Genomic DNA, 25,228 nt, shown 5'->3' on the forward strand with positions numbered 1-25,228 from the left:
CCTTCCACAACCCCCCCTGCAATAATAATTTTTTATTTTTAAAACTAAAGGGATAGTTTCACGAAGTGCATTTAAAAAAAAATAGTGAACTGTAAGTTTTTTCTATTTTAGATAACCTAGTAGTGCATAATATAAAGTTATTGATTAAAATTAAGAGATTTTACCAGGGATTTTCCTTAAAAAATGAGTTTTTCATTTTTATTTTCAACTTCGTTGCGTGTTATATATGGCAAAAACTTTTTTGTCATAAATACAACTTTAGATAGCATTTACTAGTTAATAGAACTTTAAACTTTTAATACAACAAAATACACATAACAACAAAGAATGACCAATAAAATATTCAGTATGGTACTTAGAGTAGTGATCTTTTTATATGTATTAGTAGAATATATTAGGCATTTGATAGATATGATTGTTATAAAGAATTTTAACATTGACTTGACCAAACTTTTTTTATTTGACAATATCTAAAAGAGTTAGTGATTTGCAACATAAATTACATGAGAATGGTCTTTTTATATATATATATGTTGTATGGTTAGTTGGTATTTCCGCGTGAGATAATGTGTATATTGTAAGTAAACCGGACGGTTTTCTTTATTTTTTTAAAAAGAATCTATAGAAAACCTGTCCTATAGTGCACCGGACGTTATTTTTTATGTTTTTAAGTAACTTGTCTTAAGGGGAACCCCTGTTCAATTTTTTTATAACTCTTGTGAAATATGTGGAAAAAGATTATCTAAAATTGGTGTTTTGGCTATACATATTTGGAAAAAAATAGACCATTCTCATGTAATTTATGTGGCAAATCTCTTTAACTTTTTTCGATATTGTCAAATAAAAAAAGTTTGGTCTGGTCAATGTTAAAAATTCTTTAACATATAATCATATCTATCCAATGCCTAATATATTCTACTAAGACATATAAAAGTTCACTACTCTAAGTACCTTAACTCTTTAAATACACTTCATAGAACTATCCCTTTGAAAAGGGGAGGGTCGACTTCCATACTCCCCCACCTCAAGTGTCCCTAGAGGTTTTTAGGGGGCGTAGCCGCTAGTTATTTTTTAATACATTAGTCTTTTAGTTAAGAACAATATGATTACGTCACATGTTTCTTGGCGAGTTTTATCATTTTTTTAGTTTTATTGTGACCATTTTAGTAAGCAAAAATCAGGATATAAAACCATTTAATGTTTAAGATCTTTTTAATATATGAAAAAAAAACAAGGATGATATCTTAAACATTTATAAGTACTTTGCAAAGTATATGTCAGTAAAGTAGGAAGAACGGCTGATGGACAAATAAAGTTATATAGCAGATCTAAATGGATAAGACAATGGCCGTAAAATTTATGTACATTCCATTGCTAGTATATAAAATTATTTCTTCTGTAGATTACAATAAGTGGTTGACACGTTTGGACACTCAAATTAATTAACCACCTTATTAAAAGTCAATAAAAGTCCCCAAAGTTGTTAAGCCAACAAAAAAGAAAACGCTGTTATATAACTTTGGGGACAAGTGTATTACCAGCCCAATGTCTCCTTCCTTCCCAAGCTCATTGGAATCTTAATTAGAAAGCCAAATAAATTACATATCATTTCCCCAAAAACAATCCGATCTTGTCTTGTCCTAATGGAAGAACGGTCAAAATGGGTGGCAGGAGTAATCCTTGGTAGGTCTATTTTCTCTAATTTGCACAAATAGTTGGAAAAGTAACGGCTGACGGCTCAGCTGTTTGGTCGTTTTTTTTTTGGCTATTTTCAGGGCAAATCCAACATTAGTTACTACTTTTTGAATCATATATTTGCATTAGTTTGAAATTGAATATATGGGGTTGACTCCCCCCTCCCCCCTGTCCAACGACATACTGGACAGGGAAAAAGGAAGGAAAATTTCCCCACAACCCCATTCCCTTTTTTCTCCCCCCTTCTTACACACTCCTTTTCAATTGCATGAAAAAAAAACAAGTTATACGCCAACTTTACCCCAACAAAATATTAAATTTTGCGGTAATTTCAATTGGAAATAATTGGCTGATGGAGGACTCTAGTAAACTATAAATGTCTTGTTTCAAAAGTATTAAAATGTAAAATCATGGACTCTACCTTTTAAGGATAGTAAATCTTTAATTTGTACTATGTAACTTGACGTTTATACGTTTTAGAAAAAATTTTGTAGCAAAATTAAATGTTTTCTTTTCTAGTTTATAAATAGTTGAATATTTCGTTCTGTATTATCCGTTGGATTATCAGGGTCTTATCAATCATGTATAGCATCGTATTTCAAAAATTTTTCACGATTATTAAAATAAAAAAACATAAGATTATTACCAGTTTTGTTAGACCTGGCCTTCGGCCACATGGGATAACAGAACTAGTTTAAATCTTATTTTTTTTTTTTTAATATCCGTGAAAACCTGTCAATAATACGATGCAATATATAACTACTAGCGGCTTCGCCCCTAGCCTCTAGGGGCTTTCCCCCAACAGGTGATAAAAAAAAAAATATGGCGAAAATCGTAAAGGACCATGGAAATCTCCTTAAAAAAAAAAAAAAAAAAAAAAAAAAAAATGGGGGGGGGGATTTTTTGGTGTCCCACCCCCCAAGAAAATAGCTTAAAACCACCACAGGACCAATAGGTAGATACCCTGAAGAGTAGAATCCGATCGGTTCAGTGGTTACCGAGATCTTAAGGGACAGACAGACAGACGGACAGACGGTCAGACGGACAGACGGACAGACAGACATCGTTCTACTTTGTATTATAGATTAAATAGTCTTTAAAGCTTGGTGAAATTTTATTACAAATGCCTCTCTTTGCAATATTAATTTGACCATATATAAAAATTTACTCAAAAACGAAACCATACTGCAAGGAATTTTTTGGTTGTAGGATTAAATAATCTTAAAATTATTACATAAGGAAGAACAATCAATAAAAATAACGTACTTGACTTGATCAGACCAACAAATTTTGTACAGACCTAATTCGAAAGAACATTTTACAAAGTTCTCTTTAAAAATTGTCTTTTTTTGGAAGGGTGAGCTATTTTTAAAATTTTGACGTGCTTTTTTTGTGTGCCACTTGTAGTATTTTTTTAGCGCGTATGTCTGTGTGTGTATGTGTGTTGGTAACTAAATGGCTACAAATTATTTGAAACAAGTTTTACACACCTCGGCATTTTGCTATCATTCATGCATACCAAAGAACATTTTTTTCGCATCAACGTGTATATAATAAAAGTAAGAGGATGTTTTCCTGTCTGTTTTTGGTTCTGTCTGTAGTTTAAGCTCTCGTTTATCTCTCGACCGATATGGTTTTCCTTTAAATCAAACCTTCTTTTATGTACAGGAAAGTTTTGAATATTCTCCTTAGAATACAAAGCCCCTAGATGTTAAGGGGAAAGCCTCTAGAAAATAGAAACACTATCAAAATAATGTTATGGCAATTACTTATATCATACGTTTTTATCATTTCTTTTGTAATTTTTAAAGATATTTAACAAAGCAGGGTTCAACAATCACTCATATTTTCGGCGGCTGCACCTAGCTGCTCTGGATGCGGCTGTTCTTTGTTCAAAATATTAACTTAAATAAATGTGATATTTACGCAAGCATCTGTTTGATATTTTTATATTAAAAACTACGCCAGTTTTTGGGAACACCTCGGGTTTTTTAGGGACTTTCATTTTCTCATTCACTTTTTATGGTTTATGTCGACGACGCGCAATGGTCAGTCATTTGTGGTATACGTGCGAATAAACTCATACATATACGTATGTATTTATTTTCATTTTATTGTGAAATTTTCAAAGCGTAGCTTTACTCTAGTTAGATAATTGTCCGCCAGTTATAATATTTTTCAAATTAGGCACGAAAGAATTGTTGTAGTAATTTAAGACAATGTCTGATGATTGTCAGATGAATTTCTAAAATTTTAAACAGAGTAGAGTCTTCATAATTAAGATCTAAAGGTATGTACGTCTGTATTGGATTTTGAAAACAAAAATTACTTAATTACATTAACTATATTTAAAAGTGCCATGGACTTAGATAAAGCATTCTTATAAGACTAGCATAAACTTAATGGATATGTTATTAACATATAGACAGATAAACCTCCTAATACTTCTAAAATCCTCAACATCCTAGTACTATTAAACTTTAAAGAATTTCTAAATCTAAAATTTGTTTTATTGTAAGAACTTTTAATGTTTGGAAATTGCGTTTTGACTTTGATTATGTAGATAGATAGATAGCCAAAGGCAATTTAAAAAAAAATTTCTTGGCAATTTAACTATAAGAGCATTAAAGCAACGAATTTGAAAATTAATTTTGAAAGAATTTGCAATTATATAACCGTAAATGTCACTAATAGTACATAGTAGAAACTGCAAAAATAGCTAAAACAAGAATGATAACTTTCATGGCCATTTTTTTATAAAAAAAAAAACATACATAATATCCTATCCTATTATATAAATTATTTTTATTAGTAAGTCTTGGTATGATGCTTTTAGGTTATTTTTCTAATTTACCATATCCCTTCGAATATAGAGCCCCTAGATGCTAGGGGCGCAGCCGATAGTCTTAAAAAAGGTATTAAGGGGATGATTAAAAAGTTGGCGGAATAGCAAAAGCAAGTTTGAATTGAATATTGAGGGAGGGAGTTGACATTGTACAAAAAATTGTATCTCAGAATTTACTGTTTATCCATTTCTTGGATACCCTTTTATATATTGGATGCTAAAATAATAGTTATTTCTTGCATCGTATTATAAACAGCTTTCCGCGGATATAGAATGTAAAATTGTAAGATTAAAACCAGTTTTTTAGCCCCGAAGGCACCGGCTAAAAAACTGGCTTTAATCTTTTTGATTGTACATTTTTATATTCGTAGAAAGCTGGATATAATACGATGCTAGACGTAGTTTTTCATGGATGAGAACCGGTCCTTATCCACCAGATTCGAATGAATACGAGAAATATTCTTTCTATCATTTTATCTAAACAAAAAACTGAATATAAATACAGACAAATGTTAATTTGTAATTATAGAGTAGATATGCTTTGTACTTTACAACCGAGTGGTTTTTTTCAGGGAGGGGACATTGGGCTGTTTATTACACTAGTCCCCAATGTTTTATATTATCGTTTTCTTATTTGTTAGCTTAACAACTCTAGGGAATTTTTTTGAATTGTGATTGGTTTGTTTATTAAGTTTAGTGTCCAAACGTTTCAACCACTAATTGTATTCTACTGAGGGGGTAATTTTGAGTATTACCATTTAGAATATGCATCAATTTTTTGGACATTGTCTTATCCCTTATCCCTGTTTTTTTTAGCGTAAAAATTTATATATATCTTTATTTATTTAATTTATTATATAGGTGCAAATTTTAATGTGCTTTTTTACATGGAATAATATAGCTTTGATTTATGTCTATTTTGCACTGGGTAGTATGAACAAATCTTGTCTATTTTGTTTTTGTTATTACTGCGCTAATAAATTGTCTTATTATTTAGCTTTAGTACCAATTTATTAATAGGCCTTTTATTCAGTGGCGTGTCGTAGGGAGGTGTCAACACCCCCTTTAAAATTGAAATTTGAAAGGCCTTCCTTCCCCTTTGGTGAATCTTTATGCACGCCACTACTTTGATTGATATAATTTTGTGTTTAATTGATTATGTCAATAATGGAATAGTAACTTTTACACACAATTATATTTGTATTAGTTTAGTTAAAGTTTGCTTTCCCTCATAGTGCCTAGCGAGCACAGAAACCCCCACACCCCTAACATTTAAAATTAAATCAAAGATAATGGGATGTTTTTTTCTTTATATCTAACCCTTTGTGGCTTATACCTGCACTAACTCAGCGGGGATATCAAATAAAACCTAACCTAACCAAGCATAAGGTAACAATTAACACCATGAAATAAGGAACCCTCTCCTTATTTTTGATTTATTTCAAAATAATTTTTTTATTTGTTAAACAATAAATGTTTATTCCCTGTTAATAAGGTTAACTATTATTGTAATTAAATTACTGTTTCCGTTGGCTTTCATTATATTAAATCAGGGCTCTTAAGGGATAAGACGTTGGCCGATAAATAGATCACATCCCCAATGATGATACACAAGATTAGAAAACAATCATTGCATTGGTTAAAACGTTTGGACACTTAACTTAATGGACCAACCAATCAAAATTCAATGAAAAGCCCCCAAAGTTGTTAAGATAACGAATACCTAAACATTATTATAAACTTTGGGGACTCGTGTAATAAACATTCCAATGCCCCCCCCCCCCCCTCCTAGCAATTTAATACATACATACATAATAAATGTGTCGTTGTATAAAATCTAAAAAAATTATTTAGTTTTAATTTTGGAGTAATAACCCCCCCACCCCCCTACCCTTTAAAATTAAATTCTCTTGCATCAAAGTAGGTATTCTTTTGGTGAACTGATGTTAATTTAATTTTCTATTTAGCCATAGCTTTAATTCTGTACCTTAATATAACGCATCTTAGGTTAGGCAATTAAGGGTCATTAGAGCCCCGCAGGTTTAGGGTCCCGTAAAGGCTAGAAGCATGTTTTTAAAGTGTTGAAAAAAGGGAGAGGTAGGTTTTTTGATGGATACAGAGATCTAAGGGATAAAATAATAGCTGACAAATTGATTTAAATCTACAAAAATGTTTCACAACGTTAAACCTTTTATTGATTACAATTAGTGGTTGAATTGTTTGGTCACTCAACTAAATGAACCACCCTATCAAAATTCATTAAAAGTCCCCAAAGTTGATAAGCCAACGAATAAGATAACACTATTATAAGACTTTGGGGACTAGTGTAATAAACAGCCCAGTGTGTGTTGGTGTGTTGTTTTTTTTTGGTAAGATGACCCATTGAAATGTGAAAGGTTTGACATTTTTCAAGCATATGTAGGACGCCGTTTTCTGGCAGAATATTCCGGTTTAAAGCCGGCTAATGTAGGATAACAAGTAACAAATGCAAAACCACTATTAAAAGAAAATAGATATAGTTATTCAACCGTGAGAGATTCATAGAAAGGGTTTGTAATGTAGACAAAATAACATGTTAGCCTCAGAAATTGTTAAAGCAATATTTTATTTATATTTTAGATTAACCTATTTATTAGCTATTTTGTATATTATTGTCTAAAATATTTGATTTTTCTAAGTTATGTTGTTTGTCTGTTTTATGGTGGTTTTATGGGAAGAAATTTTGTCCAGGGGATGGTTTTAAGGCAATAGTCAATAAGAATCCTCTAAGCCGGTGAGTTAGTTAAAATTAAGGGCCCTTGCGTCATAATGTGAAATTGTATCAGCTATAGAAATCTTGTGTCGTTTTCTTTTTGGCAGATTTTCTATTTAGTAACACTACGCTAATCTTACAAAAAAATCTTTTTCTATGTGTATATTCAAAGTCATATGCATAGACAACATCCAAAGGGGGGGGGGGATCGGGTCGGGGCGGTGTTTACCCCCCCCTCAAACTTTGAAACCCCTCATTTTATCCAACTCAAAATTCAAATAATACAATAGATTACCCCATAAAAAAAAAGTTTGTACGTCCTTAGTCATGTGTATTTGAATTATTTTTACTAATATCTTTTTCATAAAAAAAAAGTATTAATGGTGTTGCGAAATTAACCTCTATTAGATCTCTGTTTTAAAACTCTTCAGTTATTTTAGTACTTTTCAGGACTTTTAAAAAGCTAAGTTGTATATAAAAACGGCCTACACAAACCACACTTAAGTATAAAGAGGCTCATTCAAGTGCCAGCTTGTTTTGTATGTCCATTTATCGTACAATCTCAAGCATTTAAATTGCCCTAAGACGTAGGTTTAGGTTTCAGTTAGTGGCAGCGTAGCAACTCCGCAGATAACACCTTTTGGTAACGGTTAGCAGTCCTCTAAAAAGTGAAGTTAAAAGATTTTTCTTTTTAGATTTAAGTCGGTCTAAGCTTTCTTTTCATCGGTTATGTTCACACCTTTTTGTTGTTACGTAACTTTCAAGTATAAGCTAACTAGGACAATTTTGCGTAGCGTAGCAAAAAGGAGTTAAAAGTTTGTTTCAGTGAAAAAATAACAGTTATACTGTAAGAAAAGAATAACTTATGTTTTTAAGATTGTCAAATATCAAAAATTTATTTTTTTGGTATAGAAGCTATAGTGAAATTTCGTATTGACGTACTTACAAACCACTAGTTAGTTATAGAGTAGTTACGCTATGTAATTTCAAAAGAAATTTAGAAAACATTTAGTTATTTAGGCCTGTATTGTTTTTTTTTCAAAATCCACAATAATTTTTGGAGCAATAGTATACAACTTAAAGAATTTATATAAACACGTTTTAGTTTTGACTTTTTTTACAAAAGCTTTGAATAGTTTAACAGATATTTTATCAAGATATAATGATGACAATTTTTATCACTAATGTCAAAATATGGAACGTTCAATTTCAATTTAAATGCCAAAATTTTGGGACAAGTGATGCTTAATTGATTATCTTTAGAATTCTGTCTTTTGTAGCTTGAAAAATTGGTACGGAAAAATGTTGTTTGTAGATGAAAAAATACAGAGTTTTTTGGTTTACATTTAGATGATAGGCAAATTCAAGATCCAATTTTGTACAGTAAAAATGGATTTTTCTTTAGATTTACATTCATATTATAAGGTTAAGTATAAAAAAAAATAAGTTCCTATAAAACTTTTCTAAGTAATATTTTAGTAAGGTATTTTTGTCCTTTTTAACCAGGTATCTTAAGGCAATGACCTATGAATTGATATTCATCCCTAATGATAAACGTTCGGACACTCAACATAATGAACTAACCAATCAAAATTCAGCCAATGAATAAGAAAACGTTTGTTTAAAACTTTGAGGTCTTGTGTAATGTACAGCTCAATGACCCCTCCTTGCTTGTTTTTAACTGGCGTTTAATCTCTGACTACTGGGTAACTGTCACCTCAATTTAAGGACACTGTTGTTATGTGGGGGCTAGTGTACTATGTAGCTATGCTCTGCCTGTGTGAGAAATTATCAGGGAGGGAGGGAACATTGGACTATAAATTACACTTGTACCCAAAGTTTTATAATCACTTTGGCTTCAAAACTTTGGGCACTTTTATGTAATCTTTATTGGTTGGTTCTAAACTATAGTAGTGTCCAAACTTATTAATCAGAAAATGATAATTTTGTTTATCATCATTGGAGATGCATATCAATTTATCACCCATTGTCTTATCCCTTAATATCCATGGAAATTCTACAGCACTTGCCACACTGGAGTTGTAAACCAAGAGAAGACAGTGCAACGGGATAAAAGCGGTTACCAACCAGATTTTGGTAGTAAAAGCTGATTTAGGGTGCGGCAACAAAACATCTAATTTATTTTAGCCAAATGTGTGTGTTTTTTTGTATATTACTAAAAAAAACAATTAAGATTACTACAAATAATAAATACTGTAATATAAATATACTTTTGCTCTTTTGTTAAATAATATATTTGCTGTTTTTCAATTTACTACACTTTAAAATTTGATTAATTTACTTATTCATCAATTTATCCACATTATTATGAAGTTATTATTAAACAAAAAGAAAAAAAAGTCTTCTGAAAGTTAGATTTTCCAATTTTACTGAGAAAAATGTATTATGTCTGTTGTTTTTTTAACTATCCTAACGAAAAGTGCTACAAGCAAGTTAGGTGTGGTAATTTAGAGATTTTTTTCTTACAATTTCGCGCGTAAAAGTTTCTAAAGTAAAGTAGATTTTTATTTTTTTAATAATCTTTTATTCTTCGTATTATAAACTAGATTTAAAAACCAAAAATTTACACTTAAAAATAGCAGATATATGAAATATTTTTTTTAATAATTTTCTTGCACTTTATTTGAATATTCTAAAAAAAGCCAATTGAATTAATTTGAAATATTCCAAGCGTAAGAAGCTAAACATGAAATTTAATTTCTGCTTGCAATATTTTTTTCCCGATTAGTAAAATTTGGAATGTCCTTGATATAACATCAATAATATATTAATACCTAGTGATATTTAAGTACAAGCTTAGATTTTGCTTTTAAAAGTAGGTTGGTACGTTTACCTTTCATAAAAAAAAGCAGGATGTCTGTCTGTTTCGTAAGATCTCGCTAACCGCTGAGCTGATATGGTTCTTCTTTACAATATAGGTTCTCATGGTTCCAGGGAAGGTTTGTAATTATTGTGGGGGAGGTTACCTCCACCCTCCCTTGAGAAATCGCCCCTTGGTAAAAACCCCCCCCCCCCCCCAACTAATTATTTAAAGGTACTAAAAATTTAAAGTGGAGGGTAGACTAACCCACCTCCCCCCCACTTAAGAAGTCAAGTTGAATATGTTCTTAAAATTAATTACAAAATCGAGTTTTTAAATACCAGCAAAGCTGTTCTAATGTCCGCTACAAACGCTGCTATTTTTGTAAATATTGTATGTATGACTGTTAATTACATAGTTATATACATTAAATTCTATAAATGTTCTTAGTAAAAGTTCGATAATTAAAGATCGTAGCTTTTCCTCTAATTATTTTGGTATGTACGTTGTAAGGATATCTTCCACTATCCTATAATATGAAGTAGTAGGGGATTTTTGTCTGAAGCTTAAGATTTCGATGACTACTGAACCAATTGAGTTTTCCAATTTTGGGGAGCTTCACATAAGCCCCAGACTGGTTTTTGTTTTATTCTATTTTGAGATTTAAGGCTTGGGATGGTTTTAAGCTATTTTTCTATCTTCTCGGTCCCTTCGAATAAAGAGCCCCTGAATTCTAGGGCATGTTTGTTGATAATATTTTTTAAACTTAAATCCTATGGATCTTTTAGTACTTGTTCATGCTGATTTATCCTTTTTGTGTATGTTATTTTTTGAGAAAATGTCTTGATAAGAATTTTTTTAAAAATTTGCAGAAATTAAGTTGTTACCAGTTCTTGCAAGTAAAAGTTGTAATAAATGTCACGGTTTTACATTTTTAGTAGCGAAGCTACTCTATAATTTGAAATGTCCGTTTGTCCGTATGTCCGTCTTAGTTTGGGGGAAACGTGTTTTTCTCGGGTCCTATAAAAGATAAAAGACTGAAATTTTTTGACAACATTCCCAATATCAAGGAGCACAATTAACTATAAAACATCAATGGCGATAGGACCGCTTTTTAGCAGGTTTTAGGCTATTTTTGTATTGTTCACATTTTTCTCCATATCTTTGGTGTTTATGGTCCGATTTCCAAAATTTTTTCAGTTATAGAATCATAATTAAATTTCCTGTCGTTTCAAGAAAACATCTATGACGTTCAGACTGCCTTTAAGCAGGTTTTAGGCTATTTTTGTATTTTTCACATTTTTCTCCATACCTTTGGTGTTTATGGCCCAATTTCCAAAGTTTTATATATCAAAATTAAATTTCAAGAACACAGTAATGGCGTCATGAAATTCGTAAAAGGACCAAGGAAATCTCCTGCAAAAAAAAAGGACCAAGGAAAAAAAATGGGGGGGGGGGATTTTTTTGTTTTTGGGGGGGTTGGGGGTGTCCCACCCCCCAAGAAAATAGCTTAAAACCATCACAGGACCAGTAGGTATAATCCCTGAAAAGTAGAGCCCAATCGGTTCAGCGGTTACTGAGATCTTAAGCTTCAGACGGACAGACAGACGGACAGACATTGTTCTACTTTGTATTATAGATAGTGGCTGCTACCCTAAAAAATACCTTGCATCACTGCTAGAAGGTGCTTAACATCACTTGCTCTAGTTCATACAGTCCCCTCTGACGATTTTTATACGTAAGTACACTTTTAAAATTAATATCATTTCTTTTCAGATACGGCGCGAGGGATAAGAAAACTCTGGTAGAAAAGTGCTGTTTGCTGTGAGGATAGCAAATAGCAAGAGATTAGATACCTAGAAAGATAGATACTCAAATTTACATACCTACAAACTACTAGTCAACACAATGCCCTCAATACTACAAGGTATAGTTTAAGTAAAAACAGCTTTAAACCTGCCTTATTTAAAACATACCACAAAGAAGCCGTTTGTACACAATCTTCATTACCCTGTCCCGTTTTAGAAAAATTTTGTTAAAATTTTTGCCCCTAGCCATAATATGGTTTATTTATGCAAAATAATGACCCATGCAAAATATTTTTTCTGTAATGCAAAAATTGCGATGGTACAATCACTGCAAAATTTTTAAAATTTGCAAAAAGACCTGTTTTTAAAGCTCTTGTACCATCTCAATTTTAAAGATTTTTAAAAAATTTCAATTCTCTAGTGTCAAAATAAACCTGAAATTTACCCAAAAAAATGGGGGCAGTCTCAATTCTAACATATGAAGGACAAAGGTGTAGCAAGTAATCTTTCAAAGTAAAAATTGCCAGATTTCATACACAAATAATAGGGTTAGGCCGGATTGGATGGATATAGATATCCGGCTGATCTATTATTCTGGATATCAAGTATTTAGGTTTATATTGACACGCTAGAATTGAAATTTCATAAAAATTTTTAAAATTGAGATGAAACAAAAGCTTTAAAAACGGTCTTTTTGCAGATTTTAAAAAGTTTGTACCATCTCAATTTTAAAGATTTTTACGAAATTTCAATTCTAGTGTGTCAATATAACCCTAAATACTTGATATCCAGAATTATGAATCAGCCGGATATCTGTATCTATCGATTCCAGCCCAACCCCATTATTTATGTATGAAATCTGGCAATTTTTTACTTTAGAAAATTACTTGCTACACCTTCTTCCATAATATGTTAGAATTGAGACTGCCCCTATTTTTTTTGGTAAATTTCAGGTTTATATAGACACACTAGAATTGAAATTTTGTAAAAATCTTTAAAATTGAGATGGTACAAGAGCTTTAAAAACAGGTCTTTTTTGCAAAGAAGGTGTATCAACTATTTTTTTTATAGCTAGCCGGTTCTTTTAGTAAGTAGTAGATGTAAAATTTTTCATAGAATTCAGATATGCAATCGGTTTTTTTGTAGACCTCTTATTTTTTAAGTAATTTAAGTTTTAAAAAAAAAATTAAGTCGATCTTAAGGTAATAAAATGCAACAAAAAAAAGAAAGAAAATGGTTATTATGAACAAAAATAGTAAGATCTTTAATTTGACATCTTACTTTTTCAATTCTGTCAGGTAATTATTGAAAAAATCGATTTTTTTAAACCCACGAGAATAAAAACTTTGAACTTAATTTTATTATTTCACAGTTAAAAAAATATGGGTTCATATATACCTTTAGAATCAGAAAAATATTACGAATCCATTGTAAGCAAAATTGAAAAAAAAAGTTTACAATATAGTATATAAACTACAATAAAAGGAATTATATGAAAATATCATATTATATTGTACAGGCAACGTCTTAATTTTTGAATTGAGTATAAAAATGGGAAGGGGGTAAAGAGGGGGTAAAGAGGGGGTAAAAAAGGGAAGACGATAGTGTTGCCTGAACAAAAAATATACTTGGCCAATTGTTTATTTTTTTAATTTTTTTACTTTTTTTCAATTTTGCTTACAATGGATTCGTAATATTTTTCTGATTCTAAAGGTATATATGAACCCATGTTTTTTATGTCTGTTTGAGAAAATATTTAGGTCTAAAGTTTTTATTAAACCGAGGTTAAAAAAATAGATTTTTTCAATAATTACTCAACAGAATTTTAAAAGTAAGGTGTCAAATTAAAGATCTTACTATTTTTGTTCTTACTGGCCATTTTCTTCTTTTATTTTGTTGCGTTTTAGTACCTTAAAACCGACTTAATTATTTTTTTAAAAAACTTAAATTACTTAAAAAATAAGAGGTCTACAAAAAAACCGATTGCATATCTGAATTCTATGAAAAATTTTACATCTACTACTTACTAAAAGAACCGGCTAGCTATAAAAAAAAAGTTGATACAACTTCTTTTAAAAACTTTGCAGTGCTTGTACCATCGCAATTTTTGCATTACAGAAAAAATATTTTGCATGGGTCAATATTTTGCATAAATCAACTATATTATGGCTGGGGCGAAATTTCAACAAAATTTTTCAAATCCGGGACAGTCTAGGTAATCTTCATACATTCATTTTTTCTTTATTTGATATATCAATTTGTTGAAAAAATATCTTTTATCTATAATACAAAGTAGCTTGATGTCTGTCCGTCTGTCCGTCTGTCCGTCTGTCTGTCTGTCTGTCTGAAGCTTATGTTCTCAGTAACCACTGAACCGATCGGATTCTACTCTTCAGGGTATATACCTATTGGTCCTGCGGTGGTTTTAAGCTATTTTCTTGGGGGGTGGGACACCCCCAACCCCCCCAAAAACAAAAAAATCCCCCCCCCCCATTTTTTTTTTTTTTTTTTTTTTTTTATTTGCTGAAGATTTCCTAGGTCCTTTGTTAAAAAATATTTTTTATTCCAGCATTTATTTTGAATGAAAGAATAGCAACATTCTCTCACTAAAAACAATAAATATTAATTTTTTTTATCACCTCTTGGGGCAAAGCCCCTAGAGGCTAGGGGCGAAGCCACTAGTGATCAATAAAACGGCTAGATCGATTGTTTTGTATTTTTTATGGCTGGTATTTAAATCTTTTTGGGTGGATGACAGTGTTAGGGGGTTTGTCTCTCCCCCTAAAAAATACCATGATCATTGGAGAAGTGGCTTAAAATTGTACGATATCTCTTTACATGTATAGAGATACTATTGTCAAAGTAAAAGATTAATATAAAATGCAGAAATTATCGATGAAATACCATCCCAAATATCTTATGAATTGTGAGTTTAGAAGTGATTACGCAGTCACTTCAGATAATCCTAGGGACAGGAACAGTTATTCTACAGTCTTTTTCAGGGAGGGAGGGGACATTCAACTGTAAATTGAACTATTATAGTACCCAAAGTTTTGTAATCACGTTAGCTTACCCACCCGTTCAAACTCTCTGGGTACTTTTATTGAAATTTAATTGGTTTGTTTAAAAGACTTAAGTGTCCAAACTTGTTAGCCAATAATTTAGTCTAAATTAGGAATAATGTTTGATAATTTGGGACGTATATCATTTTATCGTCCATTGTCTTATCCTTAAGATTTTTTTTAAACCTTTACCAGAATGTCTGACCATATTTCTAAGTTGAAGTGTCCCACGCATTCATTCCCCCCCCCCCCCACACACTCTCACAACACTATTATGTAATAATTCTTCTTTTTTATTAGGCCTCATATAAATAAAACTTAGATTTAAGGTGGAATTATAAATTAACTCTTAAATTCATACTAGATAGCGATTATGACCCTTAGAAGCCTCTAGGGACTCTCTAAAGCTGAAGTCGACCCGCCCTCCATCTAATTTTTTTTTTAAATTTCTAGTGGCGATTTCTCTTCAGAGGGTGAAAAGAGTTATAAACCTTTCTTGGACCTATGAGAAGCTTCACTGAAAAGGAGAACCATATAGGTTCAGCGGTTAGCGAGATCCTTCCCTACAGACACAAAGCTTACTACTTTATACCATTTTAATGCTATTTTCTGATAATCTGTTATCCATCTATATATTAACATTTGTATATTTCTATCTCTCAATCTATATTTCTATTTATCAATCACTTCTCTCTAAGGTATAAGGTATAACTAGCCAACAAGCGAAATAAATATAAAATAATATTTGGGGGTCAGATGGTTAAATTTACTATGTGTTGCCCCCCAACGACAGGTGATAAACACGTATAGGTTTCGTGATTTAAAAAAAATTATTTCGTTGTTGCCCGTTGGTATAAGCTGCATGCTTCTCTCTATTTATTTATATTTGTTTCTATCTATTTTTCTTTCAGTCTTTCTATCTCAATTTGTATTTATCTATTTCTCAATCTATATTTTTACTATCCTTTAATCACAATAACAGTATGTTATTTATGTATATAGAAAGAACTGGAGTTTGGAGCCCGCGAACCGCAAGCATAGACTGGTGCGAAGAAAATTACGTCGTCACCCCTTGGGTCGCAGGAATATATACTTAAATATTCAATTCATTTTCATTTTAGGATAAATTTAATAATGACAAAGAAACAAGGACATTTATGTCCATAAAAAGCGCAGCTTATATACAATATGAGAAAATAATTCCAAAATTAAAATTATTTTTTTTAAACCTAAGAATTGAGTGTTTCATTTAACTTGAGAACCTAACGGACGGACGAACGTACATGCATTAATTATGAGTGGCTGCGCTATTATTATTTTTTGCGTTCTTAATAAAGATGGGGGGGGGGAAGAAATTATGCAAATTGAAATTGTTTAGTAGTCTCATGGTAATATAGGTTGGTTACACAATTTTTGACATGCAAAACGAGGTGCTTTGCTATTATTTATTTAAGTATTTGAACATTAGAGTTCTGGAACACTGTCTCCAACATATCCATGATAATACCCCCGCTGTACGGCCTGTACAACTGTAAAAAGATGGGACTTGAAGCAAGATACGTCTGCTCTTATTTACTTTTTCTACTTGGTAAGTTGTTTGTGATAGCGTAGCTATCCTAGCTAAGTGGTGCGTCCGTGCGTTTGTCTGTCTTACACACATTTGTTATAATGTTAAAATTTTGGTGGTATCGTCGGTTCTATCATGTTCTATGAGACCTTATTGTTCTAATTTAGTTGGTATTGGTTCTACCATGTTCTATGTGATCTTATTGTTCTAATTTAGTTGGTATTGGTTCTACCATGTTCTATGTGATCTTATTGTTCTGATTTAGTTGGTATTGGTTCTACCATGTTCTATGTAACCTTATTCTTCTAATTAAGTTGATATTGGTTCTACCATGTTCTATTAGACCTTATTGTTCTAATTTAGTTGGTATCGGTATACCATGTTCTATGTAACCTTATTGTTTTAATTTAGTTGATATCGGTTCTACCATGTTCTATGTAACCTTATTGTTCTAATTTAGTTGGTATTGGTTCTACCATGTTCTATGTAACCTTATTGTTCTAATTAAGTTGATATTGGTTCTACCATGTTCTATGTAACCTTATTATTCTAATTTAGTTGGTATCGGTTCTATCATGTTCTATGTGACCTTATTGTTCTAATTTAGTTGGTATCGGTTCTATCATGTTCTATGTGACCTTATTGTTCTAATTAAGTTGGTATCGGTTCTACTATGTTCTATGTGACCTTGTGTTCTAATTTAGTTGGTATTGGTTCTACCATGTTCCATGTGACCTTATTGTTCTAATTTTTTTGGTATTGGTTCTATCATGTTCTATGTGATCTTATTGTTCTAATTTAGTTGGTATCGGTTCTACCATGTTCTATGAGACCTTATTGTTCTAATTTAGTTGGTATTGGTTCTACCATGTTCCATGCGACCTTATTATACCCAATGCAGCTTCTAGACGAACTTCCTATGGTCTACACCACCTGTGTTTTCATTTACTTACTGGCTGTTGTTAAAAAAGGTAAAAAAAAGCTTTCTAATAAATTATCCTTGCCATCTATATTTACTAAGGGAGAGGTCATTTTCTAGTAAATCCCGTAAAGGTGTGTGTTATAAGGCCTAAAAATAGTAGTAGAACGATAAGGTGCTCTAGATATATGTATTCCCTATTGAATAGAACAATAGGGAAATTTTTTTTTTTTTTTTGATAACCGTACCTGGATTATCTAAAAAAAATACGAAATTTCTATCAAACGCTTTGTTTGGCTCAAACTGACAAAAATTAAAAAAAAATATAATTATAATAATAATGTTTTCTATAGGTACAAGGTAAAAGTTAAGAACAATCTATACCATTAAACAAAGGAAGAAGTCATTCTTTACAGGTTGATTTATTATAATTATATTTTTTTTTATTTGTGTCAGTTTGAGCCAAACAAAGCGTTTGATAGAAATTTCAGATATTCCAGGTACGGTTATAAAAAAAAAAAAAAAAAATTTCTTCCCTATTGTTCTATTCAATAGGAAATACAAATATATAGAGCACCTTATTGTTCTACTACTATTTTTAGGCCTTATAACACACACCTTTACGGGATTTACTAGAAAATGACCTCTCCCTTATTGAATATGATAGGACAGTTTAAGCAGGGAGGGATGGGACCTTAGATTGTAAAAGATATTACCCCCTTATGTTGATAAACGTCTTCCATTTCTTTATTGGACCAATCGGAGCATCAAAATTGTCGCATGGCCAATAAATGCGCAGCATCTACTATTCATTAACCAATAAGAGATGGCTTATCGTACGTTCAGTTTGGATTGATTGATTGATCGAGTGATGTAATTGCGGCATCTGCGCAGTGAGCCCACGTCGTATCGTACGTCCAGTATTGTTTGATTGAATGAGTTATGTAATTGCGGCATCTGCGCAGTGAACCCACGTCTTTTAACCACAGACAGTTATTACAACATGCATATTTCAGGTCCAGGTACCCAAGACAAGTTGGCTGCGTCCCTGTTGACCCTATACGCGATAGCCTTCACCTTGATATACTCTGTCAATTCTGATCCTCTGATAATGGAAGGAATGTACGGGTTCTTGGTCTGTGTTCTCTTGGTCCAGGTATAGTTATTTCTCGCTTCGTATTATAAACGGCTTTCCGCGGATATAGAATGTACAATTATAAGATTAAAACCAGTTTTTTAGCCCCTAGGTGCCGTAGGCACGGGCTAAAAAAAACTGGTTTTAATCTTATGATAGTACATTTTTATATTCGTAGAAAGCTGGATATAATACGATGCTAGACATAGTTTTTTCGTATGGATGAGAACCGGTTCCTATCCACCGGATTCGAATGAATACGATAAAAAAGTTGATGCTTCTGTTTAGTTTTTTTTTACTTTTTCATTTGATATAGGTATAAAAAAAAATATTGGATTAAATAAAAAGAATATCTGAGATTTTAGGGGATAATGACACTCCCAAATGATGATAAACAAAATTAACCCTTAGCTTTAAAGGTTAAAACTTGCAAGATTTTGAGCCAATGAATAAGAAAAAATGGTTTTAAAACTTTGTATATCAGTCCAAAGTTCCCTCCCTTCCATCCTGATAAGTTCCTACTAATATATCTACCAACAATAACATGTCTATCATTTTATCTGTATGTCTATCTATCTATCTATCTATCTGTCTATCTATCTATTTATGTATGTATCTAGGCTGTGATATTATTGTACCAAGACGAATATAACGAGAACACCCGTATCAGCTGGCGTCTGGGCCTGACCGGCGTTGGATTGTACCTTGTCGCCTTTATTCTTTGGAATATTGATAACCATTACTGTTCAAATCTCAAGGTAATAGGTAGTTTAGCGGCTATGCCCCTAGAGGCCTCTAGGGTGGGGGGGGGGGGGGGGAATGTTTGAGTCAACCAGCCCCAACACTTAAAATTTTGTTGAGGGGCGTATTTTTTTCTTGGGGCGATTATTCTTGGGAGAGTGGCGGTACCCTCCACCAAAATAGTTATATTATACCTTCTCAGGAGTCAGGAAGGACCTATGAAGATAAAGGAGAACCGTATCGGCTCAGCAAAATCCAGGAATCATAAGGCATAAAACAACGGGCGATAAATTGATTAACAGTTACAACCCTAATTACTCTTTCTTGTTATTAATTATAATAGAATAGAATATTGGATAATGCTGGTTTGTACAACCCAATCACTATTTTAAAAAATCCTCAGTGTTTTGAAGCCGACGAATGAATGTACATGTGTATTAAATTTTGGGGACCGTTGTAATTTACAGTATAATATCACCTTTTTTTCCTGGATATTGCTATATGAAAACAAGTTAGCTATATTATACAATTGTATAATATGAAAGTATTTTTTTCTCATATGTTATATAAGAATTGATAAATTTTAAAAATTGGAACTGACTCATAAACCAGTTTTATAATTAGGTAGGTATTTATTTATATGACTCATAACTTAATTATAGATATTAACTTTGTGTTCTTTTGACTTTTACAACATGTTTAATTTTTTAAAATTTTTTCTTGTCCATTGTCTTATCTCTTTAGATCCCTTGTAAATGAACCGTTTATAGACTATCTAATATATTATTTTATTTTAAAAGTTATCTATGTAAGCTTGGTATCTTGAAGGATAAGACAATGGTTGATTTGATATACATTCCCAATGATAATAAACAAAATTACCCCTTCTGTAGTTTAAAAATTTATATTAAAAAGTTTGTACACTACCAGTTTGAAACAGACCAATCACAATCCAATAATAGAACCCAACGAATAAAATAACGTGAATATAATACTTTGGGTACCAGTGTACCGATGCCTCTCCCCCCCCCCCCTCAGTCAACTAATGTATGGAATTATTTTAGATTTTCCGAGATAGCACACCCTATCCTATTGGAATATTGAGTGAGCTCCATGCGTGGTGGCATCTTCTAGGCAATTATTTATACACTCAATAACGGATACAAAGCTTCCCTGAAGAAAAAAACAAGTGACTGCGCCCCTAGCACCTAGGGGCCCCATATTCAAGGGAAGAGATGAAAACACAAAAAATAGCCTCATACTAATAAGACTTATATTTTAAAAAAATAAAATAGCTTAAAACAATCCCTATGTGAATTTATCAAAATTTTAATTACAGAGAAAAAAATCCTTACTTCATCATATAATAGGTATCTATCTGATAAATAAATCAGTAAAAAGTGTAACGATTTGTATACCATATTTGTAAAATGAAAATTCAACTTTTAAGATATCCAAAAACGTATAATTATTAGGTATGTTAACAAAATTTTAATTGTTATAGAATTCTTATCACAAATGCACTTACTCGGTGAAAGTAACGTAACGGACGTTTATACATTACATGCCCTAGATAAAGATTAGCTACGATCCTAAAAACTGTTGGATAAAGACTGTTATAAATAATTATCTTTATAGCCGGTTATTCCACCTATCTTCACATCGTGTTCAGCTCTCATTACAGGTAGAACTTTAACAGTAGCGAAGCTTATATCGATTGTAGTAGGTCTGTTCGTCGGTTTATGCTAAGGAACTTTTAAATAAGTTCTCATTTCTAAATTAAGATTAAGCATAAACTAAACAAGATGTTTTTATTTTATTTAGATGCTTTTACACAATTATGCAAAAAAAAAAGGATAATAATTTTGAATTGCAATATCGAACACTGCCCCCCCCCCCTTTTTTTTTAAAATAATTGAAAATTAGAAGGTGGGGTAATTTTTCGTTTGCTTGTTAGGGCACTGCACAGTGAGCCTAGGAATCCAACTTTGTGGAAAATATTATTTATGCCCAAAATCGAACTTTAGAAAATCAATTATTTTAAAAGTCCATGTTAAAATTCATCATATTAGAGGAGGTTTGCCATTTCAAATTAATGAAAAATTTAAAAAATTAAAGTTTTTATGGCCTTCTAAAGTTGTTACCCTGGAATTCACGAAATTTAGATACAAAAATCTCCCAAAAAAAATATTTTTAAATTTTTTTTTGTTTTACTTGCCATTTAATCAAATATTAACTTAGGACGTAATGTAATAACATTTTAGAAAGGTTGTGCAATTATCTAACGCTGTATAACAAGAAACTAAATAGTTTTGTATAAAAAAAACCTCTTGAATCCATATTAAAGAAAGTTGGTGAAAATGCAAAAAAAAGCACATTGAATATTTTTTTAAGCTCTGATTCAAATACCTTGATCTTTTTAGCAACGAGGTGAAAATTTTTAGGATGAAGTTCTAGCATTAATTAGGCAATATATAAGAGGATCCCATTGGTCTTATCAACTTTCACTTAGTTGCTTAACCTCTATAGATATTTTTGTAAAGGTCGTTTTAAGCTATTTTTAGTGTATAATCCTTATATAATTTGTTGCCGGATTTCATTATAGAGAAAAATCCTTTTACAGGGTAAAAATCTGGCAAAATGCCTTTCCGAAAAATCATGACATAAAATTTTCCCACCAGTGGTGGAAAAGTTAGAGCACCTCAAAATAAAATTTTACTATGCCCTTGTGTATTGGACCCTGAGGGCCTCCTGGAGGGGCTACCAGAAATCTAAAGGTATCTTTAGAACCACAATGGCTGGCTCTAAATGCACTCAGAAGAAGTCAGAGATAATTTTCGGCCGCCTTCCGTCCTTTAATTGGCGGCAAAGTTAGCACACCAAAAAAATGACAATTTTTTGTTGTGTTTTTTGCACACAGGGCGGCGTGTGTTTGTGGCGCAGCCATGTGTATTACCACTTTTTTGTAGGTCATTCCAAGCCGGATTGGCAGGTGTGCGGCCAGAGGTGGTCTGACCGGCCGTTTGGCCGACAGCCGCAGTTAAAGGTCGCAAAAATTGTCAAAAATTGAAGTTTTTGAGGATTTTTGGCATGCCAGTGCAGCCAGACTGCTTTGCTGACAGGCCTGGGACACATGTCACCTGACACACTGGGCCATTGCCCATCTTTGCTATTTTGCACACTTCCCTGGCCGTGATGGCCATTCAAAGTGGCCTGGGTCAAAATCGACCAAAAACCAATTTTTGGGGGTGATATTTTGACCCCCCAATCATCTAGAGAGGGAGGAAGGGATAATCTTGTTAATTCTGTAAAAGGTTCTATAAAAACCTTTTAATTAAAAAAAAAATTGTTTGATTTGGTTGAAAAGTAAGGAAGTTATTAATTTTTTCCACAAAATTGGATTCCTGGGCTCACTGTGCACTGCTAACTGCATGCAGGTTTAGAGTCCCCCGCAGGGGAAAGCATGAAAGAAAAAGCTACCCATCCCTTATTTAAACCTATTTAAAAAAAAAAAATGAGAAGGGTTCAGTTCTCGATATCCTGTTTGAGGAAAATCACCAAATTAATTTTTTTTTTCAGGCTTCAAAATTTGAAAAGAAACCCTGGCCTCACCACCTGTCCAGTTGGTATCTGCGTCATTAAATCTGAATAGATATATATCCATCCCTGACAACATGCTCCTATACATAGATAGATAGATATCAACTGGATGTCTATCTATCTATCTATCCTCTGAAAATACTGGAATACTGACTGAAATAGAATATAAGAAGCTATAATAATATTATTAAAGATGATGTATAATTATGTTTACTCTTATGTATTCATGATTAATATATTAAATGTTTAACTTTAGTCTCAAATTTTTATTTTAAAAGGATAGGACAATGAAAGTTGCTACATTCGAAGCCTGATTTGTTGAATATTTTTCATTAAATATCCCTTTCATTTTGATGAATCGAATCTTGCACAAACTAATTTTTGGACATCAAAATATTTGCCTAAATTTCAAAATATTGAGTTGTAGTTAAAATTAAAATTAAAAATATAAAATAAAATTATGTTTAAAATTTGATAAAAAGAGCTAATATTAATTAACAGTCAAAAACATCAAAATTAAAATCAAAATTTTATAAATGAGAGCTATTCTAAAAAAATCTCTAAATGGTTGTAATCTGTGAATTTGTGGGGAATTAGAATTTACATAAAATAAATTAATATATGAACAAACTCAATATCCAAAAAATGTGCCATAAAAGTGGGTTTAAGTAAGGTAGATGGTCCGGGCAAAATTTGAATTTTTACCTACTTATAAAAGTCATAATGAAATGTTTTCTATAAGTATCTTTTAGATTGAGGCCTCAAAACAAAATTGAAGACTCTGAAAAGTAGCAATAAAATTCGCAGTTTGTTGGTTTTCTTTAAATTTAATTTTTTCTCCCTAGAATAATGAATAAAAACCAGTGAATATTTCAACAAGGACGGAAAAGTATTCTGTAAACAAAAATTGATTAAATGTAAAAAAATGTCATAGTAGCTGCTACTCTACATCTAGGATATGTCTGTCTAATGTCTATAATTCAGCAGAGACCATAATGGCAAATATGGAATATAGCTGTATCTTATTTTGTGTATTTACAGTTTTTTTAAATGTTCCAAATATTGATTAAATCTATCTAACTTTACTGTCATTTTCATTTTTTTACCCAAAAATAATATTGGTTGCTTGTTATTGCAGCGCTGCTAATGGAATTAATCAATCTTGTTTTGGGATACTTTTCTTTTCCATTTTTCATTAGTTATTTATAGTATGGTATTATAGACAGCTTTCTGCGGAAATTAAAATGAAAATGTATAACATTAAGACATTAATTTAATGATTTTTATTTTGATATTCGTGGGAAAATGCCTGTAATACGATGCTATACATGATTTTTCAGTAACCGGTTCTAATCGAGCGGATATTAATCGGTTTTGAATCCTTGAAAAAAAAAACTATTGTAATTGGGCATTGCTATAATAAATATATCATTTTAACTATTCCAAAAATTGTATAAAAAAAAACAAATGATTTTAAAAATTAAAAAGCATCAATTTTGACAATCATTTTTCCAAAGAATTATTTTATCGATAGAAAAGGAAATATTTCTGAAGATATTTTTTCTTTTATTAAAATATGTTTATACACTATTTAGCTCACAAAGAAATATATATTTAATGTTAAGTTTTAAAATTTTTATCTGTGTATCCTGCACGTTATTATTGTAATATGAAAATTTATACATTTATTATGAATAAACATTTTATTTTCGTGTCTCATAATTTCAAAATGAACAAATTTTACACAGTGATCTAAAGGGATAATATGATGGCTGATAAATTAAGCCACATCCTTAACTATAATAATACCAAATTACTCCTTCTGTTGATTACATTTAATGATTGAAACGTTTGGACACTCAACTGAACCAACCAATCAAAATTCAAAGTCTCGTAAGTTGTTAAGCCACGTTATTATAAAACTTTGGGGACTACTGCAATAAAAAGATCAATGTCACCTCCCTCCCATTTTTTTTTACATAATATTTATATATTCATCAGATGAAAGGGTTATATTAAAGAGAGATAAATAAAATTTATGATTTTGGCTTTTAAAAAATAGGAGTAATGTATTTTTCTTTCCCTCATCTTACCTGAAAACCTTTAAAAATCCTTATTTAACATTTCCTGAAAAGTCCAGTAGCAACCTATTACAAAGGCAGAAACATAACAGTTTTTCTACTGTTGAAATCTCCGCAATCGCATAGATGAATAAAAGTAAATTAAAAATTAATGTACAAAAAGGCAATCAACTAGGAAAAAAAGTTCCAAGAAAATAAAAGA

At 31.5% G+C, this 25,228-nt stretch overlaps 2 protein-coding genes across 7 annotated transcripts in view; one reads left to right on the forward strand and one right to left on the reverse strand.

Annotated features, from left to right (window-relative positions):
• The window catches only part of LOC145323806 (uncharacterized), a 247,976-nt gene that overhangs the window by 59,295 nt on the left and 163,453 nt on the right, over positions 1-25,228 (reverse strand). The window lies entirely within an intron of this gene.
• LOC145323809 (alkaline ceramidase 3-like) lies at positions 3,718-24,659 on the forward strand. Of its 2 annotated transcripts, none has more exons than XM_080166368.1 (10): positions 3,718-3,787; positions 11,890-12,040; positions 15,986-16,064; positions 16,450-16,571; positions 17,402-17,521; positions 18,486-18,625; positions 19,225-19,362; positions 20,410-20,479; positions 20,984-21,029; positions 22,925-24,659. In XM_080166368.1, exons 2-10 carry the CDS (start codon positions 12,022-12,024, stop codon positions 22,995-22,997), a joined length of 807 nt encoding a protein of 268 aa, XP_080022494.1. In that variant the 5' UTR covers positions 3,718-3,787; positions 11,890-12,021; the 3' UTR covers positions 22,998-24,659. The 2 variants fall into 2 exon arrangements, with proteins under 2 accessions (XP_080022494.1, XP_080022495.1); XM_080166369.1 differs by lacking the exon at positions 3,718-3,787 and adding an exon at positions 10,019-10,128.

Source organism: Acartia tonsa, chromosome 7 (assembly GCF_053477335.1).
Source record: "Acartia tonsa isolate MP-2025a chromosome 7, ASM5347733v1, whole genome shotgun sequence".
Lineage (NCBI taxonomy): Eukaryota > Metazoa > Arthropoda > Copepoda > Calanoida > Acartiidae > Acartia > Acartia tonsa.

What these genes read in the sequence shown, in the direction of transcription:
- LOC145323809 (XM_080166368.1), top strand. An exon ending in TTATTTACTTTTTCTACTTG is followed by an intron (nt 16,572 to 17,401) that starts GTAAGTTGTTTG and finishes GTTCTAATTTAG; the next exon opens with TTGGTATTGGTTCTACCATG. An exon ending in GTGTTCAGCTCTCATTACAG is followed by an intron (nt 21,030 to 22,924) that starts GTAGAACTTTAA and finishes TTTTTTTTTCAG; the next exon opens with GCTTCAAAATTTGAAAAGAA.